This window comes from Lithobates pipiens, unplaced genomic scaffold (genome assembly GCF_037356315.1).
Source record: "Lithobates pipiens isolate NorthernLeopardFrog02 unplaced genomic scaffold, aLitPip1_a1.2 Scaffold_74, whole genome shotgun sequence".
Taxonomy (NCBI): domain Eukaryota; kingdom Metazoa; phylum Chordata; class Amphibia; order Anura; family Ranidae; genus Lithobates; species Lithobates pipiens.
In genome coordinates this window covers 589,503-606,639 of record NW_027507897.1, presented here as the reverse complement: position 1 = coordinate 606,639, position 17,137 = coordinate 589,503, and the positions used below count along the sequence as shown (strand labels likewise).

At 42.4% G+C, this 17,137-nt stretch overlaps 1 protein-coding gene across 9 annotated transcripts in view; it reads right to left on the bottom strand.

The window, feature by feature from the left end:
* The window catches only part of LOC143959417 (serine/threonine-protein kinase MARK2-like), a 217,891-nt gene that overhangs the window by 64,038 nt on the left and 136,716 nt on the right, over positions 1-17,137 (bottom strand). For all 9 annotated transcript variants that reach the window (XM_077468060.1, XM_077468064.1, XM_077468065.1 and 6 more), the window contains exons 4-8: positions 13,809-13,857; positions 7,829-7,894; positions 4,560-4,630; positions 3,337-3,393; positions 1,145-1,381 (exon numbers count right to left, since the gene is read on the bottom strand). In XM_077468060.1, the coding sequence (XP_077324186.1) occupies positions 1,145-1,381; positions 3,337-3,393; positions 4,560-4,630; positions 7,829-7,894; positions 13,809-13,857 (480 nt within the window). The remainder of the gene's footprint in view (positions 1-1,144; positions 1,382-3,336; positions 3,394-4,559; positions 4,631-7,828; positions 7,895-13,808; positions 13,858-17,137) is intronic.

Below are 17,137 nucleotides of genomic sequence, written 5' to 3'. Positions count from 1 at the left end.
CCTAGTTTATCACCTAGAGGGTTTGTGGTTGAAAGAAGGGAAGAGGTGTCGTAATAAATCAGCAGACCTTGCAAATGTAGGTCCATTTTAAGTACAATCTCTAAAGTTCTTCACAAAATATTAACATATTAAAATTACAATATATTCTATCCCTACTAAATGAAATGGGCATAATAAAGCTTAACACTTAGGTATTCACAATATATTACCATCTTATCTTATTTACATTAACCCCCCTGACGGTATTCCCGAGTCTGACTCGGGGTGGATTTTTTATACCAAGAGCGGTATCCCCGAGTCAGACTCGGGACTGCATCGCTGGATCCAGGAGGAGGATTACTTACCTTCTCCCTCGGATCCAGCGTTGTCTCCCCGTTGTACGAGCGAGCCGTGTCTCGCTCGATGCATTACATCGCCGATCTCCGTGCCCTGCGAGCGTTGCGACGCACGGGCACGGAGATCGGCGCCAAATTCAAAAAGTGAAACAAACAGTAAACATACAGTATAATGTAATCTTACAGATTACATTGCTGTATGTAAATATTTCACATCCCCGTTGTCCCTAGTGGTCTGCCCAGTGTCCGGCATGCAGTTTTATATAATAAAAACTGTTCTTTATGCCTGGAAACTGGAGATTGCCCATAGCAACCAAAACTGTCATTTTACATCAAAAATGATTTTAGACCAGCTAGAAAACAGCGATAATAAATTAGAATCACTCGCAGAATTGAGCGATAGCGATTTGTGGGGAGATCCGTCATCAAATACTGAAAAGTAATGACAGTGACAATTCTGCAACTGAGCAAATTTCAGTGTTTTTGATTTGATTACATTATTGAATAATTTTTATTATTGTTATATTATTATTTGGTACAATTATTTATAATTATTTATTATATTATAATTTATGATTTAATTTTTCAAACTTTATCATACCCGGGATGTCTGCTAGACTCTGGTTTGGACAGATTTAAGAGAGTTATTCCTAAGAATTGCAGGACTACAATATAAAACGCCAAATTTTCATGCAAAATAATGGTACCGCTTTTAGCACCTAAAATCCGAAATAATCGTACCGCCAGGGAGGTTAAAATCCTAGCAATTAAGCACATTCGATTTTGTTTTTATTTAAAATGCAAAATACCTTTAAATTTTGGCCATCGAAAGGCAGGGAACCGCTGACCAACGTATAAAGGATAACTCCGAGACTCCACACATCCACCTCGGGCCCATCATACTTCTTTCCCTGGAAAAGTTCAGGGGCTGCATATGGCGGACTCCCACAGAATGTATCCAGCTTGTTTCCAAAAGTAAATTCGTTGCTGAAGCCAAAATCAGCAATTTTTATATTCATATCCGAGTCCAGAAGCAGGTTTTCCGCCTAAGCAAGAGGAGATGTGGGAATACACAATATATACACCAATAAAATATACTGTAAAAAACTGAACCAGCAATAGAAGGCTTTAAAAGTGCATCCTCTAGTCAGCGCTTCTGGACAGAATAGGGAAAATTAGAAACTCTGAAAGGATTTTTCCATCTGTGACACTACCAATAGGATTTTCCCTCAGTTCCAGTCTCACCAGAGAAGGAAGTGATAGAACATGTTTCTAAAAGAATATAAAAACCTCAACGCTCTTTTTATTGTTGTCTTGGTCCCCTCTGTAGTTCTCTTTTTACTTCCTGTTAAAAAGTGACATTTGACAAAGACGGGAAGTAAAGTGAAATCTCCAGCAGGACTCGGACAGCAAGAAAACCCCGACTGGGGTTCTGAGATTTGGATAAAGATACCCTTTATCACATCATCTCTTCAGTTCATGCGTAACGAATGCATCATAAAGATAAAGGTGTTCAATACATTGCAACTGCATACAAACATAGCTGATCAAAACAGCTCCAGTAAGTTCTTTATACACACAATTTTATACATTTATTTTACAGAAGCATTACCCTAAGCAGAATGCAAGCAGGGACACAAAAGCAGATTGAAGTAGGCCAAAAGCAGGTTAGGCGGCGGTCAAAGGCAAGTCAAGTGAATTGGTCAATGAGCTCAGAATGCTCTCAGAAACATCTAACTAATGCCAAGTGGAAAGAAATGAGCATATCAGCACTGGCCATTACAATTCCTTTATTTTTTTTTAACTCAAAATAAGTGCAACGGATCTACTTATTTTCGGATTCTCAATTCAACCACCCCCTTCCACACGGGGCATCTGTCTGCCCATTCCTGCTGAGCAGGCAGATGGCTGGTCCGTGTCCACCCCACTTACACAGAGCAGACACAGCAAATTCTCCTCTATGGGCAGTCAGATGTAAACAGACCACCTGTCCGTTTACAACCCAATGCCACCTGATCCGATCAACAGAAAAGGGATCCCCATCCACCTGTTTTAAGCATATTGAATGTGATGCCGGTGGGTGTAAACAGACATGTCCATTTACACCCTCCGCTCCACAGATGAGATAGGAGGGGTTGATCGGGTCCACCTGAAAAAACGACAGGCATACCTAATCAGTCCGTTCGTGTGCAAGGGGCCATAAAAAGGTTTGCACTGTGGAGACCATTGCCAAGTGTCCTTTCACGTGGGTATTAGTTCCATCATGTTTTTTCCAAAGGAAAAAATAAAACAAAAAATGAATGAATACGGATTCAGGTTTCAACAGTTTGCACATCAGTCTTCAGCTCAGTTCACATCACTTTCCATTATACTTTTTTTTATGATGTTGTAGGAACTAGTCATGGGTGACAAAAGTATAAATAAAAAACCTGTTTCTTGCCGAAAAACTAACAAAATGATACAGACACAAATGGATGGCATCCGTTTAGGTCTACAAAGAAGGGAAAAAAGGACGCAGATCATTTCCGTTCTTTTCTGCAGACATAAACTAGCTTGGATGTGCATCCATTGTTATCTGCCCGACAGACTGGACACCCATGTGAAGAGTTCCATAGGGTGGAACTTTTTTTTCAAAGATTCAATAAAAAAAAAAAAATGGAAGCTATACATTTTGTAAAAAGCTATAAATCTAATGCATATGGAGGCAAATAATCTCTCTCTATTTTCTCTTGCCGTTTTACATCATGCCTCACCTTGCGGCAATAAGGAAACGCCCTGGGTCTGAATTATTAGAGCATCTTTAGTACAAAAGGGCATATGTAGCTGCATTTTTGTATCTTTTTTTTTTTTATTTATTAATGCTCAGTCACATTTAACTACACAGTGCATTTATTAATAGAGCAGAATTGTAAGATGATGTAATTCCATAGGAAAAGTCACAAGAAAATCAAAGTAAAAAAAATAAAAATAAATATCTTTACTTACACTAATAACTTCTTACCTTTAGATCTCTGTGTACGATAAACTTTTGGTGACAATACTGCACAGCAGAAACAATCTGAGGAGAAAGTGACATGTAAATCGTCACCAAGGACTGAAGCAACAATATTAGTTTGTGTCTACTTTCAAAGTGGAGTACATAGCAAGTTCAATCTTGTAGTGAAGAGTATATATCCTCAGTACAGCATCTGCCGCAAAATGGCACTATTTTTAGCGGCATTTTACCATAATTTTAGCAGCGCTTTTAACCCCTGCTAGCTGCCGCTGGTCATTGATTTCAATGGCAGGGGTTTTTTTAGGAGCGGTGTATGCACCGCTCCCACAACGCCCCAAAGATGCTGCTTGCAGGACTTTTTTCCCTTCCTGCAAGCACACCGCTCCAGTGTCAAAGTTCACACTCAGGCTTTCACACTGGGTGGCAGGGGAGGCATTTTTGAAGCGCTTTACATGCGCTGTTTTTAGCCCTTTAGCGCCTGAAAAACTCCTCCGTGTGAAAGTAGCCTAAAACAAAAGTTGTCATTTATGTACAGGACTAGGGTTCGTTAAAGCAATCACTGTGTCCAGTATGCAGTTCTGCATGCGCATTTACACGCATTTGTAATGTGTTTGCAGTGTGTTTTTTGCCATTTTTTTTACCGAGTTGCAGCCATCTTTGTTTGCAATGTGTTTCAGTAGGTTTACATGCAAAAAAATGTAGTGCTCTGCAATTTTAAAATAACCATCACCTCAAATCACCATGACTGAAAGCCTGCAGTAGGGAGATGGAACTTGACATGTGATAAAACACTTGCCATGGTGGGTTTTTAAGAAATTAAAAACACATTTTGGTCTAAATTTTTAAAAACTTTATTCTACTTGGTATGTTTTATAACAGAAAGTAAAGAAATTTTTTTTATCAAAATGTTACCTTTTTCCTTTTAGAATACTACAAAATAAAGACCCAGTGGTTATTATATACCACCAAAAGAAAGCTCTGTCTCAAGAAAATTATATAAAATTATTTTGGGTAAAGTATTGTATGAGTAATTGTCAGAGCTTTACCTTACTTACCAAGCGCAGCGAACAGTCACTGCAAAGATGCTTTCTGGCTTTTACTACTATACTATTTCATGACAAGATGATAAAATGATCTTAGGTCCACTGCAATTCATTGTAAATTGTATCTATAACCAGTGTGCAGGAAAACAGATCAGTTACATGGCAGCATAAACACGCTAAACCCACCTGCCTAAACTTTGCACGTGCCTCCTTTTCTTTCATTCTTCCATGAGCAACCAAATAATCAAAAACTTCACCTAAAAAGAGATTATGAAGTTAGGTAAATAAACAGAATGTGATTTGATCATTTCAGGCTAGTAAATGTTTCATTGAAAACCCACAGTAAACACACTTCATAGAGCAGAGATCTGAATTAACTCAATTCAAAAGTAAAATAAGTGCTCATTTTAGAAGGAGGCCATCCTGTCTGGCAGCACCAATGCAATTTAATCACAGATAGAGAAAACCTTGTGTGACCCTATTCTTGGCCTGGACAAATGGCAGCTGCCAGGGCAACTGGAAAAATCAACCTGGCTCATGTAATTAGCTTCATTAGTCTGCCATCAGGACCTATGCCTCAGAGCTAGCACTGGTCTACACCATAGACCAGTGATGGCGAACCTTGGCACACCAGATGTTTTGGAACTACATTTCCCATGATATTTATGAACTCTGCAGTGTAGGTGACCATCATGGGAAATGTAGTTCCAAAACATCTGGGGTGCCAAGGTTCGCCATCACTGCCATAGACCAAAGTGCAAGTGCCGCACCTGGAGGCTACTCTGGCACCCCCCTCTCTGCTCAGCAGGTATGACGAAGTGTAAGCCCCCTTTCTTCTTGCTCCAAGCATAAGATTTCAGAGATGTAGAGACAGATAAAACATTCAAGCTGCAGGGCAGCATCTGAATTGGCGATTTTAATATGGGGGGGGGGCGCGATGCAAATTGGATGTGGCTCCACAGAAATATGAGAACACTCACTTTTCACAGCTAAATTAGCTCCATAGTGATCACAGGCACCAGCTTCCGCACTATTTATGTTTAAATCTGCAGTGACTGCATCGCATTTACTCAGGACCTGTCCACACCTATGAGTCTGTAGTAACACGCACAATGATGTGTTACTGTATTTATTAAATAAAGCAGTTTAAAACAATTATTGTAAAAGAAAATCTGCTATCAGATAAAGCAGTTCAGGCACCTAAAAGTGCATATTTGCAGTAGCCTTTCAAGCCCTACCACTGTGCCCAAATTTGGAGTATTCTGATGAGCAACGTTGGTCACTCCTGGAAAGGAGGACACTTCTGTACTTTTATTATTGAACAATGAGACACAGTAACCCATCACAATAGAGCAAGTGTTGACACCAAGTATTGGAGTATGTCTGTGTCAATGGCCTGGCAATTCAGGTAGAGCAACCAAGTTTGTTGGCAGCTGCAGGTATGTACAGGTCTTCGCCTGATACTCAATTGTATTATTTCTAAGTGACTGTTTTAAGTACAAATTTAAGTGAATTTTTTTATTTTTTTTTGCATTACAGAGAGGAGAGGAAGGGGAAGGGGAAAAAAAATGGCCATGGTGCATATGCTCTAAGGCCTGGTTCACACTATTGCGGGCAATTAAAAGTGTAGGAATCGCACCTGTTCCTGCACCTGCAATCACTCGCAGCCAAAACATGCTGTTATTTAAAATGTGCAGGGTTACCATTCATTCTTAAAAGCACCCCCACACATCTACAAAACGCAGCAAGTTTGCAGGTGCAGGAAACGGAAGAAAAGGGCATGTGATTTTCCTGCCGCTGCATTTTAAAAATAGTGCAAGAACCTTTTTCATAGCAGCCCAAATGAATGGGTCGCCATGCCCACACAAACACAGCTAGTAGAGCCACAATGGAGTGAACTAGACCTAATACATGCAGGAAAAGGGCCTTTTGACACTTATGCATAAGGCATGTTTTTAAGAGGCTTTTCGGCATGCAAGTGTGTTTTTCTTATGAATACAAATTTTATTAGAAAGAAAATAATGAAAGATACATGGGAAAAATAAAAGAACATGCAGCAATGTCACCTGTAGAAAATGTTAAAGAAGTTAAATCTGTGCTTTAAATATTTGTAATCATAAAAATACACCTTTAGACCTCTTTCACACTGCCATAGTTTTTCAGGCACTACATCACTAAAAAATAGCGCCTAAAAAAAAAGTGGCTCCATCCACTCCAGTGTGAAAGCCCAAGGGCTTCCATACTGGAGCGGTGCGCTGGCAGGGCATCAGAAAAAGTCCTGCCAGCAGCTGCTTTGGAGTGAAGGAATGGTGAACTCACCGCTGCTCCCCATTGAAATCAATGGGGCAGCGATGCAATACTGCCGACTAAAAAACGTTACTCCGGCGGCATTTTGCAGGTGGATTTAATCCCTTTTCGGCCACTAGCGTGGGGTTAAAACCGCCCGCTAGCAGCTAAATAGCACTACTAAAACAACGGCAAAGTGGTTGCTCGGTGTGAAAAGCTCTTATAAATTCTATGTGGTTTAAAGAAGTTAATGTCTTTAAATGCAATCGTGCAGACAAACAGTTAGGCCTCATGCACACAGGAGGTTTAGTCTCTGTGCCTGAGATTGTTATGTTTAGGTGTGGATTGAACAGGTGTACTGTCCAGCCCCACTACTAGCAGTCAGCTAGTTCTCTAAGAGGCAATAAAATGCAACTGTTGGACAGTGCACCGAGTGGCACTAACATTTATAGGCTGTATGCGCCAAGGGACTAATGCCCTGAACACACGAGGTCTGCGTTCCATGCATTTGTCCCTGGGTGCAAACAGTCGTACCACTCGTTACACTGTCCAGCCACTGCATTTTTCAGCCTTCCATACAGTTCAACAGATTTGCTGGTAGCGGTGCTGGATGGAGCACCTGTTCCTTCTGCCCACACGGGCTAAACGTCTAGTATATATGTGGCCTTTAAGAACAGAAGGATGAAATAGAGTCTTCTATGCACACTTCTCTAGGATATATGCAAATGTGTAGAATGCACACAGCAGAACTGGGTTAGCTTTGTCCTAGGATGCAGCTTTGGTTGGCACTTGGTTTTATCATAATGCTTCCTAATGCATTGCAGTTTGTTAAAAATCTGCAATGTGCAGCTCTTACTCAGAGGGGAATGGTTTTTTTCCCCTCAACAAAATTGTAGTTACTCTTTAAATTGCTATGTCCCCGCTGGAAAGATTCTGCTAACTTCCTGCCCTATTGAACTCACAGAAAGTAAGGGATGCAATGGACATGCTGCAATAAAAACCTAAACAAGGTGGTAAACCTTCTCCACACTAGTACAAAAAAAATGCAGCAGTTGAACTATAATCAACTGTTCACAGGTATGTGAAGAATGCATTGGTCATTGTCATTAGTCTTAGCAGATTTATTGAACAGTAAGAATTGAGGAGAAAAAAAATAAAATACAACAAACCTCCACTTGCATATTCCATTATCAGGTACAATGTCTTGTCCGTTTCTATAACTTCAAATAATTTTACTGAAAGAAAAGACATCAGAATAATTAGAAAAAACAAACAGCATATAAAATAGAGAGAGAACTTCCTTTAACCACTTTGCGGTGATTTTCAAATTTTTCACTCAAAATCAGCAAGTGTTGCTTGAAAAAGTCTTAAAACTCCAAGCAATTACACATTTTCTGTAAGCAGAGGCCCTAAATCCAAAATGGTGGACTTTTTATGTTGCTCGATATTTGCAAACTGCTTATCAAATACAATTTTTAAGTAATAAATACACAAAAGTTCATTTTAACCCTTTTGCTTACACTGCAGTAAGGCCTATGACAGATGCAGTATAAACATTACAAGCCAGGTGTCTCCAAGTAGAGAGAAGGGAAATGAGCAAACCTATACTCACTGATGTCCCCTAGCTAGAAAGAAGGAACACCATGTACTTTGCCACTTCCGGTTACAGCTGTCCCTTTCCCTGGCTGCTGGGAAAGAAGCTAGCAAAGTACGATCTGTGATTTCTCATTAATGATAACCTGTCAGACAAAATGATATTACAATATGAGGCTTTTCAGCCCCCTAGGTGATATCAATATGCACGTTAAAAAAAAAAAAAAAAAAAAAAAAAGTTTAAATTAAGGTTGACCCAAGGACTTGATAGGGACTTAAAAACGTATTCATATCCTTTAAAATTGTCCACATTTTATCATGTTAAAACCAAAAAATATAAATGCATTTTATTGTGATTTTATGTAATAGACCAACACAAAGTGGCACATAATTGTGAATTGGAAGGAAAATTATAAATCATTCAACATTTTTTACAAATAAATATCTGAAAAGTGCTGTGTACATTTGTATTCAGCCCCCCTGAGTTAACACTTTGTAGTACCACCTTTTGCTGCAATTACAGCTGCAAGTCTTTTTGGGTATGTGTGTTTGCCCATTCTTCTTGCAAAATAGCTCAAGCTCTGTCAAATTGGATGGAGAGCCTCTGAACAGCAATTTTTTTAAGTCTCGCCACAGATTCTCAATTAGATTTAGGTCTAGACTTTGACTGGGCCATCCTAACACATGAATATGCTTTGGATTTAAACTATTCCATTGTAGCTCTGACTGTATGTTTAGGGTCATTGTCCTGCTGGAAGGTGAACCTCCACCCCAGTCTCAAGTCTTTTGCAGATTCTAACAGGTTTTCTTCTAATATTGCCCTGTATTTGGCTCCATCCATCTTCACATCAACTCTGACCAGGTTCCCTGTCCCTGCTGAAGAAAAGCATCCCCACAACAAGATGCTGCCACCGATGGTGTGTTCAGGGTGATGAGCAGTGTTTTCCGCCACACATCGCATTTTGCTTTTAGGTCAAAAAGTTCAATTTTGGTCTCATCTGACCAGAGCACCTTCTTCCACATGTTTGCTGTGTCCCCCACATGGCTTCTCGCAAAATTAAAACAGGACTTCTTATGGCCTTCTTTCAACAATGGCTTTCTTTTTGCCACTCTTCCATAAAGCCCAGATTTGTGGAGGACATGACTAATAGTTGTCCTGTGGACAGATTCTCCCACCTGAGCTGTGGATCTCTGCAGCTCCTCCAGAGTTACCATGGGCCTCTTGGCTGCTTCACTGATTAATGCTCTCCTTGCCCAGCCTGTCAGTTTAGGTGGACGGCTATGTCTTGGTAGGTCTTCAGTTGTGCCATACTTTTTCCATTTTTGGATCATGGATTGAGCAGTGCTCTGTGAGATGTTCAAAGCTTGGGATATTTTTTTTTTTAACTTTACTTCTCCACAACTTTATCTCTGACCTGTCTGGTGTGTTCCTTGGCCTTCGTGATGCTGTTTGTTCACTAAGGTTCTCTAACAAACCTGAGGGCAGAACAGCTGTATTTATACTGAGATTAAATTACAGAAAGGTGAACTCTACTTACTAATTAGGTGACTTCTGAAGGCAATTGATTCCACTAGATTTTAGTTAGACCCCTTTCACACTAGGGCGCGTTGCAGGTGTTACAGCGCTAAAAATAGTACCTGCAAAGCTCCCTGAAAGAGCTGCTGCTGTGTCTCCAGTGTGAAAGCCCTTGGGGCTTTCACACTGGAGCGGTGCGCTGGCAGGATGCTTAAAAAAAAAAGTCCTGCTAGTAGCATCTTTGGAGCGGTGTATACTGCCTATTGAAATCAATAAGGCAGCACGGCAATACCGCCAGCATAGCAGTAGAATTAACCCTCTCTCAGCTGCTATCGTGGGGGGGGGGGGGGGGTAAAGCGCCCCGCTAGCGGCCAAACAGCTCAGTTTTACCAACGGTGCACCCACGGCCCCAGTGTGAAGGGGGCCTTAGGAGTATCAGAGTAAAGGGTCTGAATACAAATGCATGCCACACTTTTCAGATATTTGTAAGAATTGTTAATAACCATATCTCATTTTCCTGCTACTTCACAATTATGTGCCACTTTTTGTTGGTCTATCACATAAAATTCCCATAAAATACATTTAAGTTTTTGGTTGTAACATGACAAAACGTGGAAAATTTCAAGGGGATGAATATTTTCTTAGGGCGCTGTAAACCCCTACGTACAAAAACGGCAATTGCATTACACATATTATATATCACTGCACACACTTGAAGACTAACTTATCAAATTGATGGCTTTTAAGCGTGCCACCTGAATCTTGCATACCGATTTGCCCTTTCACGGGCGCATGCAATTTTGAGGTTACTTATTCAGTGCATCTATCTTTTATCAGAAAATTAGGCAATGTGTAATATATTATGTTCATGTGCAATAAAATTAACGATCATTTTTTATACTGATAATATGCATTTAAGTCGCGCAAATTTCCGACATAAAGTGAACTACCACTATTTACATTTTTCAGGGTCTCAATTATCAGAAAATATAGAAATTGGGAGTTTCAGTGAAAGAGTACTGTGCACAAACAATATAATACACAATTTTGTAAAATAAAGATGGGATCAAATAAAAAAAAAGATGACAAACAAGCCAAGCTTTAAAATTTTGCATGCCAGTTGCAGCCGTGAGCTTGTTTTAACCACTTGAATTCCAGACAGTTTATCAAATGGCCTTTGGACACCAAACCAGAGGAGGATCCGGGGTGGGAGGGGAATGGTGCAATTGCACCCCACGCCCCACCCCGAGAGATTAGATGTGGGTGAGTTAGTGGACGGGTGAGAGCGGGTGGCTCCACGAGCGGGTGAGAGCAGGCGGGCTGGGCAGCTGAGCGGCTCGGTTAGTGGGTGAGAGCGGGTGGCTCCACAGGCGGGCGGCTGAGGGAGAGCGGGCAGGCTGGGCAGCTGAGGTCTCGGTGGGTGAGAGGGTGGCTGGCCAATCAGCAAGCCGGCGGGCGAGCAGAGAGATGACATCATCTCACATCGCCCACCCTGCAGTTCCGTCCTCACTGTACAGGCAGCCATGGGCAGCAGAGAGATTACATCATCTCTCTGCTGCCTGACTCTGGGACACAGCAAGAGACAATCGGCAATGAGTGACGTGGCAAGGGACAATCTGCAACGTGTGGCAAGTGACGTGGCAAGTGATTATATGCAGTTGTGGGTGCTGGATTCTTAACAACCAGCCATCCAATAGTTAAGGAAGCCAGCAGGTGGCAGCTATGCTATTCACTGGTTAACCACTTCAATACGGGGCACTTAAACACCTTCCTGCCCAGACCAATTTTGAGCTTTCAGCGCTGTCGCAATTTGAATGACAATTGCGCGGTCATGCTACACTGTACCCAAATGAAATTTTTATCATTTTTTTCCCACAAATAGAGCTTTCTTTTGGTGGTATTTGATCACCTCTACGGTTTTTATTTTTTGCGCTACAAATAAAAAAATACCGAAAATTTTGAAAAAAAAAATGTTTTTTTTGTTTCAGTTTCAAAACTTTGTAAATAAGTACGTTTTCACTTTCACTGATGGGCACTGATGGGGCTACACTGATGGGCACTGATAAGGCGGCACTGATGGGCACCAATGAAGTGGCACTGATAGGCGGCACGGATGGGCGACACGGACGGACACTGATAGGTGGCACAAATTGGCACGGATAGCTGGCACGGATGGGCGGCACAAATGGGCACGGATAGGCGGCACAAATGGGCACGGATAGGCGGCACTCCTAGGCGGCACAAATGGGCACGGATAGGCGGCACAGGTGGGCACTCCTAGGCGGCACAGGTGGGCACTCCTAGGCGGCACAGGTGGGCACTCCTAGGCGGCACAGGTGGGCACTCCTAGGCGGCACAGGTGGGCACTCCTAGGCGGCACAGGTGGGCACTCCTAGGCGGCACAGGTGGGCACTCCTAGGCGGCACAGGTGGGCACTCCTAGGCAGCACAGGTGGGCACTCCTAGGCAGCACAGGTGGGCACTCCTAGGCAGCACAGGTGGGCACTCCTAGGCAGCACAGGTGGGCACTCCTAGGCAGCACAGGTGGGCACTCCTAGGCGGCATTGGTGTTATACTATAGTAATGGATGCCAATCAGTGCCAAACAATAATGCATGCCAATCAGTGATGCCCATTGTGGGCACTGATTGGCATCCATTATGGGCACTGATTGGCATCCATTGTGCTGACTGGCATCCCTGGTGGTCTAGGGAGGATTACCTTTTCCCTGGTGGTCTGGTGGCGTCCCTGGTGGTCCAGTGTGGGCATCCTCGGGGGGGCTGTGCTGATAATCGATCAGCACAGACCCCCCCTGTCAGAGGAGCAGCCGATCGGCTCTCCTCTACTCGCGTCTGACAGACGCGAGTGAGGGAAAGCCGATCACCGGCTCTTCCCATTTACACTGTGATCAGCCGTGATTGGACACGGCTGATCACATGGTAAAGAGTCTCCGTCGGAGACTCTTTACCGAGATCGTAGTTGCCGGGTGTCAGACTGACACCCCGCAACAACGATCGCCGCGATGCGCGCCCCCGGGGGCGCGCAGCGGCTCATAATCCTGATCACGTCATATGACGTCCGGTCAGGATTATGAAACCACTTTGCTGCCGTCAATTGCCTATAGGGCGGGCGGCAAGTGGTTAAGTATCCGGCAACCACCAGCCACACAATGTCCCCCTCCCTGTACCTCCATGATAGTCAACCCAAGCTCCTCTATTCTCAGTTTCTTGTTCTTGTGTAGAGGCCATGATACCACCGGACACTGCAGAGTAGGAGGAGCCAGGAACAGCTCTGTGGCACGCTAAAATGCGAGGATAGGGGGTGGTCGGGACTACTCCTCCACATGAAGAAGCAGAGAGGAGCAGTGGGGGAACCACCATGGAAGTATGGGGGGGTGGGGAGGGATGGAAATGTTCATTGTATGTGTAGCCATCGGCTGGTAAAGACCCTGGTATGCAATTCACTATTTGTTAAGGTCACCGGTGGGTGCCGTTCGTCAATAACCAGCATTTTTGCCTTATGAAATCAAAAATGCACCTTGTGGTGTGTTTTTTGGTATATTTTTGGTTTATTTTCCATTGACTTAAATGGAAGGTGTATTTTTGATGTGCACCAAAGATGCAGCATGCAACACAAAATGAAAACTCACATAGGATTTAAGGGTGACTAATTTTAATGCACTTTTGTTGTGCTGGAAAAGATGCGTTTTAGTAAACATGACAGCATGCAGGAGCAGACGATTATAAAATATATGGTTGTAGACTGGAGCTTTGCTTTAAAAATGATCATTTGCAAGCTCCCAGATAAAATTCAGTAAACCTACATTTTTTATTCTTTTGCAATATATTTATTAAAGATTCTAAGATCATAAATACAGTAAATGTAGAAAAGCCATTTGGTACGAAGAACATATGAAGTATATTCTATATAAAAAAAAAAAATGTATTTTACAGATATTTTGCTAATCCTACTTTAATGATATGTCAATTTTAGAAGAGCCAAATACCATGACAACAGCAATGGAACAAGTATGAAAGTTTACCTATGTTAGGGTGATTTAGAACCTTCATAATTCGCACTTCTCTGAAGAGCTGTTGAAAAAGATTAAGAATAATTATTTCGGATAGAACTGCATATACACAGTATGTTGCATGCAACTTAGAGCTGGTTTCAACGTCAACTTTATTGCAACTGCTCTGTATAAAATGGTCCAAATGTGATCCTATGATCTAAGTTATTTGTTCCCCTGCTTTTCATTTAACCACATGGGCCCCGGAAGAATTTACCCTCTTCCTGATCAGAGCACATTTTGCGATTCGGCACTGCGTCGCTTTAACTGACAATTACGCGTTTGTGCGATGTTGCAAATTTTATCTCAGTTTAGGCCGATATGTATTCTTCTACAAATTTTTGGTTAAAAAAAAGAAATCTCAATAAGTGTATATTGTTTGGTAGGTGCTAAGGTGATAGCGTCTACACAATAGGGGATAGATGTATAGCATATTTTTTTTTTTTCTTTTACTAGTAATGATGGCGATCTGCAATTTTTATTGCGACAGCGACATTATGGCAGACACATCGGACAATTTTGACACATTTTTGGGACCATTAACATTAATACAGTGATCAATGCTCTAAAAATGCATTGATTGGCAGTGAAGGGGTTAACACTAGGGGCGATCTAGGGGTTAACTGTGTTCCCTGGGAGGTAATTTTATCTGAAGGGGACTGATAAGATCAAGTGACAGATTGTGGTTCCTAGCTAATAAGAACACACAATCGGTCACTCCTGTCAGAACAGAGAGGGAAGTGTGTGTGTTTACACATACACGTCCCTGTTCTGTCTCCTGGTCATGATCGATTGTGGCCAGCAGTCACGAGCATCGGCATCCCCGCTGTGTGGCCGGCGCGACCGTTATCCCGACCCCGCGAGCCGACGAATAGCTATGACAGCTCGCGTAGTGGGGCCAACCTGCTGCAGTATAAGTGTGGCGGTTGGTCGGGAAGAGGTTAATTGTCACAGAATTAAGAAAGTTGTTGGCCCATTTGGTTCGCACCAGAACATGCGAATAGGCAAAAAATTCGGAAGAACACACGAACAGCATTAAAGTGTATGGGACACAAACATGAAAAATCAAAAGTGCTCATTTTAAAGGCTTATATGCAAATTGTCACAAAAAGTGTTTGTGGACCCAGACCATGCCCCAGGTCCTGCAACAAACATTTATTCGGGAGCAGTTTTTTGTTTTTTTTAATGCTTAAAGTTAAACAACCAAAAAAATATGCAAAAAAAAAAATAAAAATCTAAATTCCTTCATCAATTTAGGCCAATATGTACTCTGCTACATATTTTTGGTTAAAAAATAAGCGTATATTGGTTGGTTTGCACAAAACTTATAGCGTCTACAAACTATATTTAGGGATTTTTTTTTTTACTAGCAATGGTGGTGATCAGCGATTTTTTTTTTTGCGGGACTACAACATTGTGGTTGACAAATCTGACACCAAATGGCACTTTTTGGGGAAAAGTGACACCAATACAGTGATCAGTGTTAAAAAAAAAAAAATGCAGTCATTGTATTAATGACAATGGCAGAGAAGGGGTTAACATCAGGGGTGATCAAAGGGTTAAGGGTGCTAATAGGGAGTGATTTCTAACTGTGTAGGCCTGCAGGGGATGAACTGACTGGAGGAAGAGAGACATCTGTGCTTCTGATTAGCAGGAACATAAGATCGCTCTCTTCCTCTGACAGAACGGCGGTCTGTCTTGTTTACATAGGCAGACCGCCATTCTGCCTCTTCTGCGAATGATTGGCATGTCCCGCTCACAGTGTCTAATCACAGCGGGAGAGCGGCTCTGGCAGCACGCACATGCACCCCAGAGCTGACAACAACAATCCTGTATAGGTACGTGATCTTGCAATTAAGTGCTGCCCTGTCACAGTACATGTCCTTAAGTGGTTAAAGCGGCGTTCCAGCCAACTATGAAAAAAAATATATAAAAAGTCAGCAGTTACAAAAAGCGTAGCTGCCGATTTAAATAACACTCACCACCTGTCCCATGATCTAGCGTTGTGCTCACCCGCTGCTTTCATTCCTCGGCACCTGCATCTTCACTATGGGCACCCGGCTGCGACAGCTTGCTGGGTGCCCAATGCGCATTGTGAAGACTGCAGGAGGGGAGAAGAACCTCCATTTTCGTCCAACTAGGCGGCCGAAAGGAAGTGGGAGCGAGTACCTGCCCCCCTCAAAAGTGCCAATTCTTCAAGAGGAGCGGGGGAGGAGTCCTTAAAGCGGAACTTCCCCTTTTGGGTGTAGGCTTACCGGTGGCTGCCATAACGGTAATTTACGTCAAAATCATGATGTATATTCCCATTTAGGCGGTCGGCAGGTGGTTTAAAAAGTGTTTTATTAAAATGAGAAGTAGGGCCAAAGCTTTTTTGGCTCCACTTCTCCTGTGGGTCACAAGGAGTGCATTTCATTCTGCACTCATCTGACCCAGATTCAGCTGACATAGCGAAAGCCTGCTTTGTTTTACAATTTGCTAACAATATCTATATTGCCTTATGATGACTGCAGTACTGACTGTCTCCTGGAATGTCAGGGGGCTCCACAACCCACTTAAACGTTCCATATTTTTTTTCATCAATGCGGAAGTACCTTCCTGCTATTTGTATCCTTCAGGAGACAACTCACAACCGATACGTTGCCATGTTTGGGTTACTCCTGGGTCAGATGGGTGTTCCATTCCACTCACACCTCCTATTCTAGGGTGGTGAGTGTTCTGGTCCACCATACCCTAGACTTTCTGGTTCATGATAAACAAGTGGACACTGAAGGACATTATGCGATATTGTTATGCCGGTATTTTTCAGGTTAAATGCATTCTAGCTTGTGTGTATATTCCACCTCCGTTTAACTCCGCAGTGCTGCGGGTCATATTGACTTACCAGCTGGGCAGCCCTGAGATCCCCTTGTATGTGGTTGGGGACCTTAATTGCTATATGGACCCAAGCATAGATAAACTTCCCCCCGATACAGCCAGGAAGTGGTACCCGTCGTACAGCACTTTTAAAATTTGCTGACGAAGCAGGCTGGATGGACCCCCGGCGTAGTAGATAACCCAAACAGAAGCAATTTTCATGCTTTTCTAAAATATATTGCTCATTGTCTAGGATTGATTTATGTCTTTGTACCCCACCGGCCTCATATTATTCAGGCCATTGAGTATGCAGAGAGGAATATCAGATCGTTCACCTTTACTAGTCTACCTAAAATGTCAGACGCCTCAACTCATGGTAAGGCTCCATGGAAGCTTAAAGTGGTTGTAAACCCTTACAATCCACTTTTTACTACAGGTAAGCCTATAAT